A 20026-nucleotide genomic window follows, 5' to 3' on the forward strand; every position below is an offset into this window, starting at 1 on the left:
TGTTGCTTATGGGACGGGGTCAACGGATTAAAACAACACAGATAAATCTCACTGAGTTGCTTTTCTGACTAATGGCTCAAATTTAATTATGAAAACCATTCCACGCATAAGGACGTTATGTATTCTGGAATATGATTTTTTTTTTTTTTTTTTTTTTTTTTTTTTTTTTTTTTTTTTTTTGTCTTTTGACTTTCCTTTAAAAATGATCATGCGTGTAGGAAGACAGTTGGCTTTATTTAATTGTATAGAAAATAATGACTGCAGGTGGTTCAAAGTTCATCAGGAATCGGCAACATCGGATCCATGAAAGGGAAGAAAGTGAGTGTCCAGAACTTTGGTCATCGCTCGTTGTCTTTCAAGGAGCGAACAGACCTGTCCAAAAGGAGTGGTTGGGGTGTTTACAGCTGGGAAAAGGTTTGGGGTTTTTTTTGTGGTGGTTTTTTTTTTCCTGAAGTACCTACAGGGTTGTAAGGCTTGGAGTGCAGAAAATATCCAAAATCCTGAGAAAGAAACCAAATGCTAATGCCAAGGTTTATAAATTGAGGGGACATGGGAAAAGGAAGCAATGGGAGATGAACTTTTAAGCAAGACAAGGAAGTTAGAGAGAATGCTTTTATATCAGCATGGCTCTTGTCTCCCTGTGGGCACAGCTAATAAAGGAAATAGCTACATAAATTGGAATAAATAACAACAACAACAAAAAGTATCCCACAGGCAGAAAGGGAAAGCAGGGATCCTCTGATTTTAGGATTGCTTAATTAGAGTGGAAGGAAACCAAGGTAGCAAAATAATCATGTTTGTTCCTTTTCTTGTACTACCAAAATTTAAAAGGGTCTGTGTTTAAAAACGTATGAGAAGTCTTTGTTCTTCCAGCCCTTGGACAACTCTGTGCTTTTTTGCAGGGATGGGGGGAGGAGATGGAGGGATAAATGAACTAGAGAATAATTCAATGTATACTAGGTTTTATAATCTGAAAGTGATGGTGATAATAAAGGGATCTTCCCTGATGGGTAGCATTAGAAGATGTAGTTGTCTTTTGAGGATGATGGTTACAGAAGGATTATTCATATTTATTCCCAGCAAGTTACGTGGCTTGTTTGGGACACTTCCAAGTGTTGTTTTTTTAATATAGAAAGTCATGCCACTTATTTTAAAAATAATTCTTAATTAAAAAAAAAAAAATGTTTAGAACTCATGTTTTTTCATTGTTTTAAAATCTCACTTTAACATCTAAATTACATCCTTATCGGGTTTTTTTTTTAATACTTGAAGGATTCATGTCTGTGTGATCTGACAACTAACAACAGTATATTTATTTCATAGAAGAATTCAGTTTTTTTTTTTTTTTTTTTTTGTTTGTTTTTTTTTTTTGTTTCTATTATTGTCATAAAAAGATTTAAAGTCCCTATTGGACTAGTGTGCAGAACATAAAATACAAAGCACTTCCTGAGAGGTAATTTTCCAGGAATGAAAAATACAAGAATTGTGTTTGATAGTTTGGTCTTCTGTCATTCGCTGTTGCATTAAAACAACCATTTTTCTATAACTACAAATGGCCTGGATCTTGAAAACTGACAGTTACAAAAAAGAAGAAATCAAACCCCTTAGAAAGTTCCGCTAGGCTTTCAGATGAATTTGAATGCGAGTTCGGGTACAAAAAAGATGATGCACAAAAGAAAGATGCATTAAGTTAAAATTCCAAGTATTAAGTGTACTTTAGGAGAGGCTTTGCTTTGGTCAGCAGCTCCTGCAGTTATCTCAGCTAAAATATTATTTATCCTGAAATACGTATAGATTTATATAACATCAGTAATAGCTGCTTAAATAATATTTATTAGGACTTGACCCCGGGGTTTGTTGTACCTGGTTAAGGATGGGCAGTGCCGCACACCAGTCTAGGCATTCTCTTCCCATAGCTTACCTACTAGAGCTGCTCTGGTTAAGGTCTGTGAAGGCTCCTGTGATTTATTTAAGTGTGTGTGTGTAGTCACAGAGATGTAAACACGGGGTCCATCCTTTCTGTTCTGGGACACTGGGGTGGGCCTCCAGGAAAGGTGCTTTGGGAACAGGGAGTCGAGTTCAGCCCCGGTGACGGAGGGGGGCCGAGGTGTGCGCTAGGGGGTTGCTGGACTCGATACATCTTCCTCTGTCAGCAAAGTACTTCTAGACCATTTCTAGAGAGACTTGAAATGCCTCATCACAATTTGTCTAATCTTGCGTGGCTATCGATTGCAGTAGCCAAATTGCTTAGGACTTGAACATGAAATATATATATATGTTTTGGGCCAAATACTCCTTTTTGTAGTCTCTTTGTTCACAGAATTTTACCCTCCCCTGAAGCTTGTACAAGTCTGTTGCACGACCTCCGATTCGATATAACATCGGGATGTGCAGGGAGTGAGTGCGGTTTGAAACTGAGACCAGTGGTTGCTCTGGCCTTGAGGAAACGGCTCGTCAGCTCGGGAGAGTTGATTTATCAATTCACTGGAAATTTTCCTATTGTAGCTGTGGTTAAGTAAACAGCAGCACTTGCTCCGAGCGTGATCGTACCTGTTCCAGTCCCAGGGAGCTGTAGAACACTGTAACTTGTCTAATCATCAAACTTTTTTTTAGTGTGTGTGTGGCAGGAAATGTCATCTTCATTAGGGTTAGAGTCTGACATTTAAATGCAGAAGGGTGCTTATTTTAATGTCTCTGAAATACTGCTCTGTGACTGTTCTCTTTAAGCATGATAAAGGGACAAGTAAAGTATGTCTCGTGTATCATAAATCACACTGAATATTTATGACGCAAAACTTCCAGATATCACAACCCATTGAAAGGGTGTCACTGCAGCCCCAGTCTGAGGCGGCAGCCACGTGGAGAAAAGGGGTATCTCCGCAAACAGAAACCAAGGAATGCAAATCCTCTGTGAATTTTCTACAGTTGCCTTCCAGCCTGAACTCACACGGGGTGGGGTAATGAGTTGCTTTCCTTACTTCTGCTAACGGTTGTACTCAAGGAATTGAATTCTTGCCAGATGCTGATTTAATCTGGATTATAAAACATCGTCCACCAGGTGCTCATCAGTAACAATTAGCAGGAGTGTAAAGCCGTATCGTTACATCTGGAGGCCCCTTGGGAGGAGAGTTGTGCCCTTCATTTCAGTGGGGCTGGGATCTCATCCTTTGTGTCTTGCCCTGGATAGCAAATCCAGTGGAACAACCAGGGGTCGTTCTAAGTTCTCTGACTGAATGATCCTTAGAAAATTGCCCACTCTTTTCCCTCCACACAGGCGTGTTGCTGCCTCATGACACCCTCAAAGCACTGTGGGAGCATGGGATTTCCAAGCCTCTCCAGAATCTTCTACTGACATTTTTTTTGTTATTTCCTCTAAAGCATGGATTTAATAACACCTGCAGGGATGCAGCGTTACTGAAGATTGACAAGGTGGAAATTGGCATCAATGTTCAGGAGTAGAACGCTAAAAATGATGATAATATTTCCTAAAGTACGCTGTGAATGTCGTTTAAACCGCTGAACTCATTCGAGGATCACAGTGATCTCAGCACATCCACAGTGCATATTTGCAGACACGGATGTGCTGGGAGCTGGGTGAGAGATACCTCCCTTAAATGGAAATAAAGACAAAGGACGTTCTCATCACTCTGTAGTCAAGATCTGTGAAGGTTTTTAGACATTTTATATCATCATAACTTCCCTTTCATTTAACTTAGTTTCAGTGGTTTTAGTTAAATCCCATTATGTATTGCCCTCCGCTATTTCTCTTCTCTGATGCCGTGTTCCCTTCATCTGCATATAGACCATGTCCTCCCCTGTTGTCACCTGGCTACACTGTATGTCTTCAGTCCTTTCTAATCTTCCTTCATCAACCGATCCCTTCTGACTTACTTTTGCTGTTCTCTGAATTTTCTCACAAAACTAACAAAGTCCTGAAATAAATCCCAGCATTGCTGAAAATCAGTGGGAATTTCCTGGGTTTGGCAGCAGCCACTAGGATTTGACTCAGTTAAAAGAGTTGTAGTAAAAGGAAAGGTTGTATTCCAGCGCTTCCGTGTTCATGTCTAAGCGCAGGAATTCAGGAAATAAGACACAGGCTTGCACGTTGGGGAGTGAATGGCCTTGGGTCCTACTGCCTGTGATAGAAGCTGAGAAAGCCTCACTGTCTCGCAGTTTCTGGCCCTACAGAAACCATTTTTCCACTTTCATATCGCCTTAAAGGGGCTGCAGTGAATGGGAACAGCTAAAAGCATATTGAAAATTTCCCCTAAGTGGGTACAAAATCATAGTTTGCTTATTGCAGTGTTGGAGTGGTACCGTAATGCTGTTCACATCAGTGGGTTTCTCTGTGGTTAGCACTCTGATCCCTGCTAGATCTACAGCCTAAAGGAAATAAAATTCTGTGAAAGAAAGGGAGATTTGGTAGTTAAGGCACTGGGCTGTCACGCAAGAGAATAAGGTTCCGTTTCTACTTTTTCCATAGACTTTCTGTATGACTTCAGGTGACTCGTTTAATCTTTTGTGCCTCAGTTTCCCATCTATAAAATCGGCTGTAGTGATGGTGCCATTTTCTGATGCTTTTCTGTCAATTTTCTTGACAGTTCTTACATCCAAAATGGTATTTAATCAAATGAGCTAATACAAAGGGTTCAACAACATGAAAAATGTGTATTTTCCTTTCCTTCCCTTTCAGGAAATGATAACAGTGAAGCCCTTCCAGAGTCTATCCCATCTGCTCCTGGAACACTGCCTCATTTTATGGAGGAACCAGATGATGCCTACATCATAAAAAGCAACCCCATTGTCTTACGCTGTAAAGCTATGCCAGCTATGCAGATTTTCTTCAAGTGCAATGGTGAATGGGTCCATCAAAATGAGCACGTGTCTGAGGAAAGCATGGATGAGACCACAGGTAAGGGCTAACGTGTCCCGCGGGAGGCAGGTCCGAGCTCGGGCTCTGTGACACCACGGAGCAGGGCAGAGAGCGGGAGGTGACGTTCAGGCACACAACCAGGAGAGCCGGGTGGCCCTCGCAGGCTCGCACGGAGCTACAGGAGCGGGAACTGGTCCCGATCCCAAAGTGACGCGACGGGGTCGGCTCTGCCCTGAGCACAGCCCTGACGCGCTCGGCTCAGCCTGTCGCGCCAGCCAGCTCCTGGTGCTCGGGCTGCCCCGTGTAGGCCCAGCCTTGCCCAAATGCAAAAGGGAAACAGCGGGTGGAAGGGACAGAGCTGACAGGCAGAGAAGGGGAAGACAGATCCTGCCTGAGGAGGGGTAGTGTGGGTGGGGAGAACGAAGGGGATGAAGGCGGCTGGAGGTGTAGGAGGGGTTACACAGAGACAGCAACAGACCGGATACACCCCAGCAGCTCTTCCAAGTGGAGACGTGGGGCTGGATCAAACATCGCAGTGAGATTTCTGAAAGAATGTAAGTTCTGGAGGGAACGGTAGTGCTCTGTGTTTCAGTGGCGTAAGTTGTAACAGGAGCTAGAACCGGGGAAACATACGCTGTTACGAAATTCCTGACAGGATGAACCCTGAAAAACCACCAACGTGATGGTTGAAAGTTGCCTTCACCCCCAAGCAGAGATGGGTACTTGGTGAGTAACAAAGCTAAATAGGAGAAATCCGTTGTGCAAAAGTGCTTCTCTAAAAGGAGAGAATGAGAAGGGAGAAAGTTGAAAATGATCAACAGATTGTATCAGGCTCCCAGCACACCCTATATCTTTTCTCATTTAGCAGCATCTTGATAAGTATTGCAAACCAATTTAATGCTGCACCGTCTTGTAATTTCACAATTCTGTTTTGTTATTGCTTTTCTCCTCCTTTTAAATTCCAAGATTGCTAGGCAACTCCGTGTCTTGGAAATAGCAGTGTATGCATAACATCCTCTCTGTCAATACAAGAAATTCCTTTTTAGAGGAAAAGATGCCATTTAAAAAGAAGTTACATCTCCTAAAGTGGTGTTTGGCATTCTTTTTAAGTGACACATTCTGAAGAAATTTCGTACTGAAGGCTTTTTGTAAATGCTAATCTGGATGAATTTTAATTTTTACAGTTACCTTTTTGAAAATAATTTAATAGGCATAACCTTTACTTCTAAAGGCACTGCTGAATCAATATAGAAGAAATGTCTTCCCTAAATGTTTTTCTTCCATATGGTTAATGAAAATGTGTCTTCTGAATACTGCAGTTACGTTTTCGAAGATTGGATTAATAACAGAATAAAAAAGGAGAAAGTAACATTAGGTGGGTTTTTTTTTTTTAAATAACACCAGTAACATTGAGGTTTGAGACATGGAGGCATAGGCTGGGCAAATATGATCTGGAATATAGACGTTACAGGTTTGAATTTAGCCCCGGGGCAGAGCTAACCCTGAGGTGTTGTTCTCTAAACAGGAGTGTGGTGCAGACAGTGTGGGGTGTCTGTGTGTTCCAAAAACCACCACCGGGGTCCTTAGGACAGCAGGATGTAAGTAAAAGGCTGTGTACGGGGAATGCTGAGGGACAGGCATGGGTAGTCTCTCACCATGCTGTAGCCAGATCCATAAAGGATTTTGGAACTCTTCCTTAGCCTTCAGTAAACAGCAGACTATTGGGTTTTTTTATAATTAATGTGCGTACTGGCAGTGCCCTCATTTCTGGAGTCAAATCTGGGGCATAAACATGTCTGTTACCAAGCAGGCAGGGTGTTCAGCGTACGGCGTGGGCTCCATCTGTGAAAAACTGCACTAGAATTTCTGCCAAGAATGGTGCCTCTGGTTAAAGGGTGTGATTCTGGTGAGTTGACTGAAGGGAGGTTACACTACATTAAAATGGGTCTGTCCTTTTCCATCCCTCCGCTGTTTGCTATGTGATGAAAATTCTGAGAAGATGTATAGGAAAGTGGTGAAAAATAACAGCAGGAAACCCAAACAAGAGGCAATTTAATGCTGAATACACAAAATGTATCTCAGCATCTCTGTAAATTCCTGCCAGCAAGCTCGTAGCCAGGCATGTGCAGGGAGTGCTTGGCAGTGGCACTCGAAGGCTCATTCCTGGTGGCCGGGACCTCCCGGACCTCAGTGTGGAAGCTGAGAGGGCTGGGGGGGGGCAAGGGCCATGCTTTGTCATCGGGGTGGAATCCAGTTTTGCATGATTTTGTTTTTATAGCAGAGAAAAGTCTTAGAGGAACACCGGGGTCACTGTTGATTTGAAGAGGAGGAGCAGCAGGAGAGGCAGGATTTCAGTCGTTGGGGGCTGCGCTTGGAGACCAAGTTCTTTCCTCCTCCCCTGCCTTATTTCCCGAGCTGCAGAACCGAGAGGCATCCCCACCTGCCTCTCCTCTTCCTTCCATGAACGCGGCAGAACTTTGCTCTCTCCATGTGCTCTGCCTCATAAAGCGAGAGCGTGAGCTAGTAGATGCTGCTGTGATAAAAACATAATAATTATGGTTTGATTAATTTCATTCTGCTTTATTTTTTCTTGCCCGCACATCGCAGCATGCACTTCAGAATTTAGTTTACAAATATCTCAACTTTTGGTTTCACCAGAGGATGAAATCTGCTAAGAGTAACTAGAGTTTTCTTGTCTGATAAATAAAAGGATTACAGCAATAACTGCTGTCAGTGTTTTTCTCATTTAAACAAATAAAGCTGACAAATGCTGAAGTTCTGTGCAGCTCTGTTATGTTTAGTACATGGAGAGCAATTATTCATCTGCTGCCAGCATTAGTCTATCTGCAGCTAAACCATCCAACAGTGCAGAAAGCTTATTAGCATATCAGTACCATAGTCATAATTTTATATTCTGTAAGGCTGTACTGTATAACAAAAGATGATGGTTATAATTTGCACAATAATTTAAAGGGTTGGACTTGCAGTGGTTATTAGAGTTGTACAAGTCACAGGTAAAACGTTGCTCTTGTTTATTATGTTGCCGGTTTTTATTTGCATGGATTTTTCATTCTGTGTCGTTTCCTATGGACAATTTTTCTGGCATTTTTTGAGGTGCAGAGGGTACGTGAGTGTATTTTTGGGTGAAATACAGTGATGATAAATGAAGAATGTATGTCTGTTCCCCATAGATTTGCTTTCTGTAGTTGTTTCTAAAACAAATGAAAATAGGTGTGCTTTCTCCATGAAGAAAACATAACTTTCCCCAAAGACTAGATGTTCTCCAGAGGTCCCTTCCAACCTCAACAATTCTGTGACTCTGCTATTTTGGATGCATTTATTTTGTCTATTGGCAAATTGGGAGACCTCGAAACGGACCCGAATTCCTACCTGTCCCATTCCCGAAATGCTGAACCACCAACTTCTCCAAATCACGTGTTCTTTGTTTGCCTCATTCAAACCACATTAAATGTTGCTTCAGAAAATACAGGTTGATATATAGATTAATTAAATAATGTGTCAGTGAAAGGAAGAGCTGGGCTGGAGAATAAATTTGAAGCTGTAAATGCCTTTATTCGTTGAGGACTGCTCAGAGTTTTGCAGTACTGGTGAGCCTAGAAATGGCTTTTGCTTCTCAACAAAATCATCATCCTGTGATGTTTTCTTTGCTCGGGATCAGTGAAGATTCTGCCGTTGTTAGCACGGACGCACCATGAAGCTGCACAACAAGCACTTCTCAGACCTTCGTTTCTCTTTGCCACCTCCAAAAATTCCTCGAGTAGCTCAGAGACGGGCAGGTACTGGGCCTGGGGGTGCACGGCGGCGCTGGGGCTGCTGACAGGGAGTTCTCCTCCCCGGGAAGATTGGGCTTAGCTGGAAGATGAAGGGATGGAGGAGACCTGGAGCCAGGCGGGTGCAGCGAGAGGCCGTGCCCTGGCAGCAGCTGAGCGGTCCCTGCCTGGGGAGAGGTCAGCCTTGGCCAGGCCCTCGGCATTTCACACCCCGTGGAAGGAGCCTCGAAGTAGGTGGGTTGCAACCTTGTTGGACGTGGCTGCGAATGAACATGGACTTGGAGGCTCTGGAGCTTCACTGCCTTGTGGTGATGGCCCGGGGACTGTCCCACCTTGGGCTGCCACCCAGGAACGGGAGCGAGCGTGTGTCTGTCTCTGTCACGTCGCCGCCAGCTCTGCAGCCAGGCACGGGTCAGGTGCTCTCGGGTGGAACTTACTGTAGCTGCTCTTACCCATCACGATCACTCTGCAAGGTGGATCTGTGACCGAGAGTCCAAGGATTCGGCGCTGGCAGAGCAGCTTGGATGCTTAAATTGAGATGATGCCTTTTCACCCGGCGTTCTGCAGCCAGCGCGTCAGCGAGGAGAGGAGCTTCCACAGAGCTGCGGGGTTCCACGGGCTGTGTTTACGTCATAGTGGCTTGTTTTCACCATGGCAGAAAATACAGGGGTGTTCTGTTGCAAACTGCATCAACATGTTTAAAAAAAAAAAAATGCAAATAAAAACAACCAGTGAACCTCTGTTTGTTTATTACAGAGTGAATAAATATTTGAGCGACTAAAATGATTATTGAGACAGCTTAGGAAGCTGTTGGAGTTTTGTCCATGTCTTTAGGTATCGCTGTGAAATATGGCAAGCCAAACAGGCTAAATGAAAAGAAGTAAAACACCCCTTTGCCTGTCACTGGAAAAGTAACAAAAATTTTGTATTGCTTTATAGTATTAAAGGCTTGTCTGACCTTCCCTGCCCCTCCTCGGTGAACATCCCCAGTGGGCCCCATCTCTGCTGTTTACCAAAGGAACACGTTGACTTCCCAGCGCCTTTCAGAAGTGAAATACCCAGCTGTTAATGATGCCTGAGAATAAGTGGAAGCCAATTTTTATGGAGTTCAGGTTTAGAAATTTCTTGCTGCTTTATAAACTTCACAGGCATGAAATATTTTAAGATTGAGTCTTCATTCATTTCCAGTGAAGGGGAAATAAGTATCTTGGGACTGCACGGAAGGAGAAAGAAGTAGTAGGCATGAATGTTTTTTGTTTCAAATTAATGTTTTTCGGAATAGTTCTTTCAAATGATTCCTAATGCCTTTTAACCCAGATTTGGATTATATTTCCTCTCCCCAAGGTTGTCATGCAAAGGTAGTTGCAGATATGGCAACCATCCCAGGTGTATAAAATAGGGTGCCAGGTTTGCAGGGCTTCTTGATGTCTTGTGTTTACCTTTAAGCTTTATCTGAAGCAGATGCTTCTGTTCTGAAGGGCAAAAGTGCTGAATTTCTTCTGAAAATGGTAGCAGGCTAAGAAAAAGCACAGGGCTTTTCCCATCTTTATTCCAGGCTAGCCTGCCTTGTTCCCTTCGATCCCTTTCTCAGCTCGTCAGGTGTAACTGACCCTACCTCAGGGAAGAGGCGTGTGTTCATTTTGATAGATCACAAGTTCATAGTGGACAACAACATGGCGCTGCAGGTGCATTTAGCAAGGTTATACTTTGGGAAGCCATTAGAGCCTTCTGTTTGTGGAGGGTGAGAAAGGCAAAGCTTCCGTTTTGCGGCTGGTTCACTTGTGTCCCAGGAGGGGAGGGTGGCGAAGAGGACCATCTCCATTTGTGAGCTGTGAAATTTATTCCCCTCCTCTTTCTCGCCTCCTTCCAGGCCGTGAGCTTAGTGTTCTCTGTGCTGCAGTGTGAGACCCAGCTTTTCTCTCCCGTGGGAGGAAACAGCTGCCGGGTGGAACTGTGGCACCAGTGCCTGGGACAGGCTGGAATTCGGTGGGGCACTGGATTAGTTCCTGCCATACGTGCCAAGTTCCAGCTGCTTGACTTGACTGGGGCCTACCGGGGTACTTCGGGCAGGTTTTCAAGGGCACCGAGCTGTTAGGTTGGAAGACAACTTTAATGTACGTTATCAGATTCCAGATAAGCATTCTGGGTGAGAAGGCACGCGGGAGAAGGTTTCTGAGGGAGCTGGTGTATTCTTGGGAAGACCACGGTGGGTGGTTAATTCTTGTAACGCAATGCGTTACGATCTACTCGGCTCTCAGAATTTAAGTAGTGGCAATACGTTATTGTCAAACTAATTAAAGGTTTGCCTTGACTGAAAGTGCATTTAATTAAAATAAAAAGTTTTGGCTAACCTTACCTTTATGCCCAGTTAAGACAGCTAATTTTCTGTACCTTTCCTCTTCAGGATTGAAGGTTCGAGAGGTGTTCATCAACGTGACGAGACAGCAGGTGGAAGATTTTCATGGGCCAGAAGATTACTGGTGTCAGTGTGTTGCATGGAGCCACCTAGGGACCTCCAAGAGTAGGAAGGCATCTGTTCGCATAGCTTGTGAGTAGAGTGAATGTTCTGCTACTCTAGGTTTTGTAAGGCATGGAAATATTCTGTTCTTTTAGGGTTAAATACAAAGGGATATTGGTGAGGCACTGATGTCTTTGTGAGCCCTCCCTGTGAGATGCTGTAGGAATATCACAAAAAGCATGGCATGGGTTTTTTTTCAGAGCTCTCTTTTATCTCAATGTGGATTGACTGATTTGCATTTGCACTCAGCAAGTCCGTTTCAGAGGTTCTGGATTGTGTATGCACAGTGTCGCAACAGCACAACGTAATAAAAAAGGTTAATGCAAATTGAAAATCCTCCCAAAAAGTGCCCCTGTGCTCCACGTTGATCACAGGGATCTAAAAAAACCTCCAACCGTTCGACACTATCTATCTTCTCCACTTTGTATGAAAAGAAGTGCAAGAATACTTTAGAAGCTTTTGTAACATAATATTTTACCCCTGGTTTTCAATATTGAAGCGTATCATCGGTCATCAGGTATGATAAGCTGTGGGGAAAAGGAGATAAAAGTAGGAAAAAATTGAATAATTCAAATCAGTAAAGTAAGAAATATCTTCCCTCCTTTCTCTGAAGAAATGAGATACAAAACCATCGTAACATCAAACACAAACGTCAGCGTGTGCTCCCCAGGTTGGGGGCATGAGGCAGAGGGTCAGCCCTTCTTGTGGGAGAAGAGGGGTGATTGCTCTCTGTCAGGTGCTGGCTGGGAGGGTGAATCCCTCTCACTTTAATGATTCCATCTCGATTTAATGACTCCATCTCACTTTAAATGGCCAGTTCAGGTCTTTAGGACCTTGTCCCAGGAGATGATGGCAACAGCCTGCAAAGAGTTGGGGGAAATGCTTCTTGGAAGGAGATGAGGGGCAGGAGGAATGGGTTGAGGAGGTTCAAGCAAGAGACTCTGGTAACTTTATCAGGTAGTGTTCTACCAGTGATTGATAATCTCTCTGAAATTATGCCCATTTAACAAGATAACTTAAACATTTGAGAGGGTAATAGAACAATGCAACAATTCCTTGATTTTATAAGTGACAGATTTTTTTGTTGGCTGATTTAGTTTGAATGTGTAAATATGTGTAAATTCAATTTTTTATTTTACTGCATTAGCTGTCATAACACTGAATGAACTAATAATTCCCCCGCATTGCTAAGCTGCAAAGGACTATTATGCTGAATTGAATTTTTATTGACTTTTCTGCGCACTGTGAATTCCCAACCCCATAATACGGTGATATGAGTGAGAACCAGAATGAGTAGAAGCAGGTGGAGCCGTGTTGGGACTTCTAAACCCACCACTGTGGCACCAGTGCTGGGAACCACGTCCCCAGCTGCAGGTCCCACCTCACCCAGCAGGCGCCCAGGGCTTCCCTGAGAACCTGCCCTGTACCGGCCAGATGCTGAGCTGCTTTTCCTTGAAGCCATGGGATTTATGAATAGAACAGCAGCTCTTGAGTGCAGAGGTGATGGGACTGGTTAGTGCTCTAGAAAGAAGAAATGAATTGCTGCCGTGGTTGTCAATAATCCACCTGCCATGAGTTTCCAGGGCTCCCCCTTCCATGGACCTGTGTCATCCTCCCTGTGGGGAGCAACCCGGCTGCCTCCTTTGGGGCAGGGATTGCTGATGGAGGGAGTGCCCTGTCGAGGGCTGGAGGATGTGTGGGTCCACACACAACCGTAGTGTTCCACAGCACCTGTTTTGTGATGTGTAGCATGGTAGTGCCGAATTTCTTTCTGTCTTTCCTTTTTCCTTTTGTTTTTGCACTTAAAGTCTAGAGATTTTGAATTGTGACTCAAGTCCAAAGCATTACAGAACTTTATATTTCTCTGAAAAAGCAGGTAAGTATTTCTTTATGATCGTTTGGAACACAGAGAAAATGAGAAGATGGATCTTACTCCGTTTTTCATCCTAATAAAGGCATTTGTAGGCACAACTGCAGCCTAACTGTTAATGAATGACTTTAAATAGAGTACGGGAAAAGATATTGGTTATCTGTGGGGAAAAAAAAAAAAAGCAGCATTAACAAGGAATCATAAAAAAGAGAATACATGCACTGCGTGCATCTTTCTCTAGTGACCAGCTTGCTAAAATAAGTCTTAATGTATTTTATAAAATACATTAAAGTGTAACTGATTTAGAGCCTCTGCTGTTTAAGGGGGTGTATTTCATGAAGTGTAAGCAATAGAGAAAATTAAATCAGTAAATCCACACTGTGGAATCTGAGACGCTGTTTGAAGAAAATGAGTATGTCTAGTGGAAACATCCTCACTCTCAAAGCACATGTAGTAAGTAACATTCCTTCCGCTTTGTTTTCCTTTCACAGCAAGCAAAACTGCATGTTGGTGGGTGTATCAGGGTTAGGCCAGGGTCACTGGAGACACGTTTCCTTTGGGTCTGTTGTGGTTTACCCAGACACTTGCACATAGAAGTGCTGCAGCCACTTTGGTGTGACTCTTGAGACAATATGCCCTGCTCCTTCTCCTCAATTATTAGCTGGGCCACGGGATCTGAGATGAAGCAACCTTGCCATCAGCCAAGTTGGAATGTGTGGAATTGCTCTCAGCTTGTTCCTTCCTTTCCCTACAACTTCCACGTGTAGGCGATAGAAACAAAACATCTATCGTGGAACATTTTATAAAATACCCTGGTGCTCCTCTGAAGGAGCACGGAGTGGGAAAATGATTCGCCCAGTCTTGGGTTCGTCCAGGTGGTTCTGGCAGCACCCGAGTGACACCACACTGGGGCTCTTGCACTAAATTCTCCTGGTTTGGAAAGGCAACGGCTCGAGAGATGGGATGGCTGCACGGCTGGAACCACGGAGTTTGAGAGCTCCGAAACTCGTTGTCTCTGTAGTCGCACACAGATCGTTTCTTAGAGTGGAGAAATGGCAACACACTAGAGATGATGAGATCTCTCTGCCTCTCGTCTAGGGAAGAACGAGTCGCTCTGGGTTGTCCGTTGCTTCAGACACACAATTAATTATGGCAAAGGGTTCTCGCCCCCCACCTCTGCCGCACGTGGTGTTGTTTGGGGAGGAATGGCTTTTGGAGGCGTAATGAATTATTGCATTAAACTCTGCAGATTTACGGAAAAACTTTGAGCAAGACCCCCAGGGGAAGGAGGTTCCTATCGAAGGGATGATCGTCCTCCACTGCCGCCCGCCGGAGGGAGTCCCTGCAGCTGAGGTGAGGCTGGGGGGCGGGAGGTGGGGAGCAGGGGAGGGGGCTTTTACCTACCGAGTGGTTTTCCAGGTTCAGTGTTGGTTACAGCGTTCCTCTCTCACAGACTGCTTTAAATACGTGGGGGTTTTATTATGTAAGTTTTTTAAAAAGTAGGGCTTTGTATCAAACTTCAGGAATGTTTGCTAAAAAAAAATCCTAGTTTTGATAGAATTTTCAAGTTTTTTGCTTACATACTGAGAACAGATTGTTACTTATTTTCTCAGAAATTACTTTCGTAATTGAAAAATAAAACAAAGGACAAAAACCCTAAAAATATTATGATAAATTGTTGTTGGAGAGAAAAACTGCTGCAAGTAATAATAATTCAGGGTGGGTTTTTTGCTTAGCTTTAAAAATGCTTTTTGTCCAGAGAGTTGAATCTTAACGGGAAACTAATGGGCATGCCTTAAAATGATAATAGCCGGACTATTCTGGGAGGAAGATGTTCTATGTGGGTTGTGTTTCAAAATCTGCTCGGGAGGCATTGAAAAAAAAAAAGAAAATCTAATGGTGGAGGCTGGCATGGCATCAGCATGTGGTTCCTGCTCAGGAAGCAGCTGGGGGGTGCCTCAACCCCCCCATGTGCCCGGGTGAGCTGGGGCTGCGCCGGGGGCTTGGCCAGAGCTGGGGGCACCCCCGGGCTGTGGTTCTGCCTGCACGCTCTGCAGAGGAAGGCAAATCGGAGTTATTTTGGTCTTATCTCCACTGTTTCTGGGGCATGCTCTAATGGAAGGAACGGAAGAAGCAAGGAAAAATAAACCCCAAGGAAGCATCCGTCCTCTTAGTTAAGGAGAGGCACGTTGAGCAGATGCCACTGAGAACAGAGAGAGGAGAAATGCAGCAAACTGGGGTGCAAAAAGCCCTGAGAATCAGGTAGAAGTGTTAAAGACCAGAAGGAAAATGAGTTAGAAATAAGAATGGCGAGGAGATGAATTTGTATCTAGGCATCTCACGTGCATCGCTCTGTCATTCAGATTTCTGCTACTACGTTCCCCTCAGCTCTGCATTATTTTTACTCATGTTCAGTGTTACTGAAAAAATGGCTACTGCATTACAGAGACTTGCCAAAATTATCAAAATGTGTATTCTGGTAAATTTACCTATTTTGTAGACAAAACAAACTTCCAAACGTGTAATTAATTGTCTAAACGCACACCCTTGGTCTGTGAGGGATTCATTGCTGATACTCTCTGCGGAAGGGAAGGGGTTCCCCAAAGCCCCCACTTGGCAACCTCAGTGACCTTCCTCTCAGGCAGCGTGCGCTGCGAAACCAGGGTTTGGGGGAAAAATGGTGATTCTCAGTCAACGCCTAATTTTACTGAGCATTTTAGAATTATTTGAACTACGCTGCTTTACACTCAACAATTAAACAGGATATCTGTCTTTTATGAAAGTTAGAAATTCTATCCAATGAAAACCTGACATTTTAATTGCTTTCTACAGATAAAAATTGTAGAGTTCTCAATAAACCCAGATTTACTGATGTTGACTGTAAAATTGTTATTGCTGCTAATAAAGCCTGTAAATCTTAACAGGTCATATTTGCGTTGGACAATAAAATTTCACATAAAGGCTCAGGATGCAGGGCTAATTCTGTGCTCATCAAGGTTAACAGGCTACTGGAAATAATTCAGTGTCTTTAGAAACTGGGTACCAGATTCCAGTCAGTAATGGCTCTGGTCCCTGGCAGTAAGCTTGATGTTATAAACTCTTGTGGTATTTTCAAGTTAAAGACCACCTGCCCTGTTAAACACGTGGGTGAGAAATGACCGAGATAGCCAGTAAGTCTTGCTCAATAATTGTTATGTGGGTACTGAGAAGTGTAGAAGGTCTCAAAACCCAGTGCTGGCAACAAAACTACGGTTCTGATCCAAGAATTTATTTCATTAGACTTTGGATGAAGCCCTAGATGAAAACATAAGGCTTGAAATAACTATGGACAAAGAAGCTCGTCTTCTGTTTCAGTAGATGCAAAATAGATGCTAATTGTGGTGGTGGTGTGTGTTTGTTTGTTTAATCCATCCTCTGCATGGACCTGGAAATGCAAACTGAAACCAGAATGGAGAGGAGACTCCAGCCCCTTTCATGTTACCATGCCATTATCTGTCTGAATCCCTTGGGAAGCTGTTGATTATTCCATCAAGTGCAGAAGTTCAGGACCATTATTTTCCTGAAGAGCACACATTTCCTGTGCTTGCCATAGTCACAAGTTAATCTAGCGATTTATTTCTGACAGGGGCTGTGAATGACTGATACAGTCAAACCTCTAATCATGCAACGCAGCTCAATAAGAGGCAGACACTTTACAACGGGAATGAAATTTAAATTCGGGTCAATTATTTATGTGAGCCTGCCCCATTATCAAGAATATAAATCTTCGTCTCTGAAATTGTTTTTTCTGCAGTTTAGAGGTGCTGAAGATTTCTTAAATCTGAGAATAGAAGCATTAAAAGTAAATGTTCTTGATCGAGACCACGACTTAATCTGAAGACTCCTGTCGTTAGGCCTGTGAGAGTGGAAAGCAGGGATACGTTTGGGTGACGGCTGACATCAGAGTTTCTTCAGAGTTAGCAGGAGGAAGAGCCTTGCTTTCCTGCCGTTCCTTTCCACATTTCTAGCCACTCCTCAAATATTTTCACCCAAGTGATTTTAGCCGCTGCTAATGTTTCCTTGTTTAAAACTGCGTGAGCGGATCTCAGCAGTTCTTGGTAGGCAGAGGTGCTTGTTACTGAATACATCAGCATTTCCCAGGCATATTTATGCCATTCTGTGCCATCAGTGGCAACCCCTTACTGTGCTTTTGGGCAGGAAAAAGTGTTCAGCTGAGTAGCAGCATTAGGGGTCCACATCTGAGAATTCCTGACCTATCACCACAGTCAGCGTTTTTGTCAGTGGTGCCTCTCAGTACTAACCTTTTTTTTTTTTTTTTTTTTTTTAAAATTTATTTTTGGGGTGGGACAGCAGGGATGACACAGAGATCAAGACCAGACCTCACAGGGAGGTTCTCTAGAGAGAATTCTTCCAGATCAAGTTTAGTTTTGTTGGGAGGAATTTGTGTTGCCATCTGTTCCAGGATGAGTAAGGCTTCCATGTTTCACCCCCAACAGCAATGAAAATATCCAGATGAAGTTTGCTTATGTGCGTGAATGTCCTCACCCAGTACGCGTAAAAGGAGTTGGGTGAATGCGGATCAAAGGTTTGGGTCCGTAGTTTAGATGTGTCTGAACTGTGTATGGCTAAAAACTGGGCTTGTATAAATTAATTTACAAATAGTGACAAGCTCATGTGACATTGTCAGTGCTCTGCGTGCTCGTACAGTTCAGTTTTGGTAAATAGTCTTGAAGCTGAACAGCACATTAGTGAAAGCAAACAATCAGGGAGGATTGCAAATAGAGAACGGCAGTATTCTAATTCCGCTCTAATGGGATACAGGCGTGAGTCAGGAGCCCCAGATCCTGCTGAGGCAAGCACTGGGTTTAATGCTGCTTTGAAACGTGCTGTTCTGTCTTGATTCATTTAGCAGCAATTTTCAGTTGCTTGTGTCAGCTAGGTCTTGAGTAAAAGACATAAAAAGGAGTGTGTATCTCTAAATCTGCATTCTCTTCCCAAGATTTTGATTATGCTCTTCATGGAGCCAACGTCCATCTCTTGTGGGTGAAGCGCTATTGAATGTGCCTGATTCCACTAATGAGAAAACCTCCCGTGGCAAGAAAACTTGAGTAACTGCGGGGTTCCCTGTTGTTTTACCCTGTCAGAGAGTTTAGACGTTCTCAACAAGTTAGGGAAGCGTTGTGACTCCGGGAGAGGCAGGGCAGTGCCACAGCCCGTCCCCTGGAGCCCCTTGGTCCAGCTCTGCAGCCTCGGGCCCCCCGCACCCCCCGCGGCTCTGCCTCGGGGTGCAGGTGTCCCACGGCCGGAGGGGAGGGGAGCTCCAGCAGATGCTGCACAGCTCTGCTGGGGGAGGTTGCTGAGGGTTTGGGACGTTCTGGGTGCGTTGCCACAGCAGCAGGAGAGTAGAAAACCCAAATCCCGACACCAGGCAGATTGGGAAAAGGTTTTAAATCCTCTTCTTGTGCATTCACGTGACAAGCAAAACAGAGCTGGTGAGCAGCTGCGCTTGCAGGCATCAGCACCCAACCCAAATAAATTCAGCTTTTTATGAGTTAAACATCAAAATAAAAAAGAAAATCCAGCATTTAAGTAGAGCATCTGATAATCCCCTGCTGTGGCAAATGTTGATTTAAATATAACAGAGTCTCTGCTGGCACAGGCTTGATGGGACCAGAGCCATTTCTTTCACTATTGATGCAGAGTTGGCCTAGGAAAGAGACAGTTCTGGCTTTCAATCCCACAACAGATTCTCCCCCTAGATATGTTTATTAATTGTGTGCAACAGAGGCCTCCTTTAGCTTGGAGTGTGTGCAGTGAGGCCGTTGTGGTGTGTAGGAATCAGCTGAGCTCCCTGATGAATCCTTGTCTGCTGGTCATTTGTGGGGAGGCTGCCAGGTGGGGACCTTGGCCTTGGATCCCTGCGATGCTTGGATCCCTGAGACTGCTTCCCTCCACAGATACCGAAGGAAGGATTTCTGATTTGCATTGGCATGATGAAGATGAGAGGAAAGGGAGGGCTGAGTTCTCCTCTCGGAAAACGTGGAGTTGAATATTGAGCTTGCCAGAGCAACGTCTTTAGCCTTGCTACTGGTGATTATCTGCATCTCTTCACAGGACTAACCTCGCTCGTTATGCACAGCCTGTTGCTGTGGGATAATTTGGAAGAAATCTGTGAAGGGAAGAATGGTTTCTCTCTGTTAAAAAAAACATTTCCAAAAGCAGTGTATTTGACAGTGACATAATGCATTTCCTCCGAGCCGCAGTACCTGCTAGGGCTGACCTGCTGGCCCCCTCCCCTCACACACGGCCCCGGTTACAGAGAGGAGCCTCTGCCGCAGCTTGAACAGATACGGGGGCCGGTGCAGAGTTGAGGTCGTGTGCCCCTGTGGCACCTTGGGCTGGTGCAGGGCCAGGCTCCGTGAGCTCGGATGGTCCCTCAATTCATCTCTAAAAATACATCGGATCTCACCGCAGATTCTTGTCCCAATGGGCAGCCGGTCCCGCGTGGGGCTGCCCTCAGCTGCTCTTAAATCTGTTAGAGGGAAATGCTTCTTGTATTTGTTTGGTTGGGTTTTGTTTCTTTTTTTCTTCCAGTGCACTGTGCTGCGTTTTCTGTGTATGTGTTTTGAGCTTGTCTATTGTTGTTGTGTAAATTTAGTTTATTACTTTGCATAATTCCTGGGAAGGCACAGCAGTTATTCATGGTGTGCTCCTTTGTCTCCAGCCAAGGAGGTGGTACGCTGGTTTTAGATGACTCTTAGAGCATATCCTTAACCTACTGCCTTGCCTAAAATATACTCTGCATTCAGCTTTAGCCATGCTCTCAAGTCCTGTGTGTGGCTTCGAAATGGCCACAGTTTGGCCTCGGAAGTGTGACATGAAGGCAGGCTGGAGCGAGGAGGCACAGCCCCGGCAGTGAGTGTGCTGCACGGTGCCCAGCGCGGCGCAGCGCGCTCTCCTCTCGGCTTCTCGCG

At 44.3% G+C, this 20026-nt stretch overlaps 1 protein-coding gene across 1 annotated transcript in view; it reads left to right on the plus strand.

Moving 5' to 3' along the window:
* Window positions 1–303: 303 nt before the first annotated feature.
* Window positions 304–20026, plus strand: part of UNC5D (unc-5 netrin receptor D) — an 84572-nt gene continuing 64849 nt past the window's right edge. Inside the window, exons 1-4 of the mRNA XM_026863022.1 lie at window positions 304–318; window positions 4636–4912; window positions 11069–11212; window positions 14302–14405. Of these exons, the coding sequence (XP_026718823.1) occupies window positions 304–318; window positions 4636–4912; window positions 11069–11212; window positions 14302–14405 (540 nt within the window). The remainder of the gene's footprint in view (window positions 319–4635; window positions 4913–11068; window positions 11213–14301; window positions 14406–20026) is intronic.

The sequence above is a fragment of the Athene cunicularia genome (genome assembly GCF_003259725.1).
Source record: "Athene cunicularia isolate RWA chromosome 22 unlocalized genomic scaffold, athCun1 chr22_part1, whole genome shotgun sequence".
In the NCBI taxonomy this organism is placed as follows: Eukaryota; Metazoa; Chordata; class Aves; order Strigiformes; family Strigidae; genus Athene; species Athene cunicularia.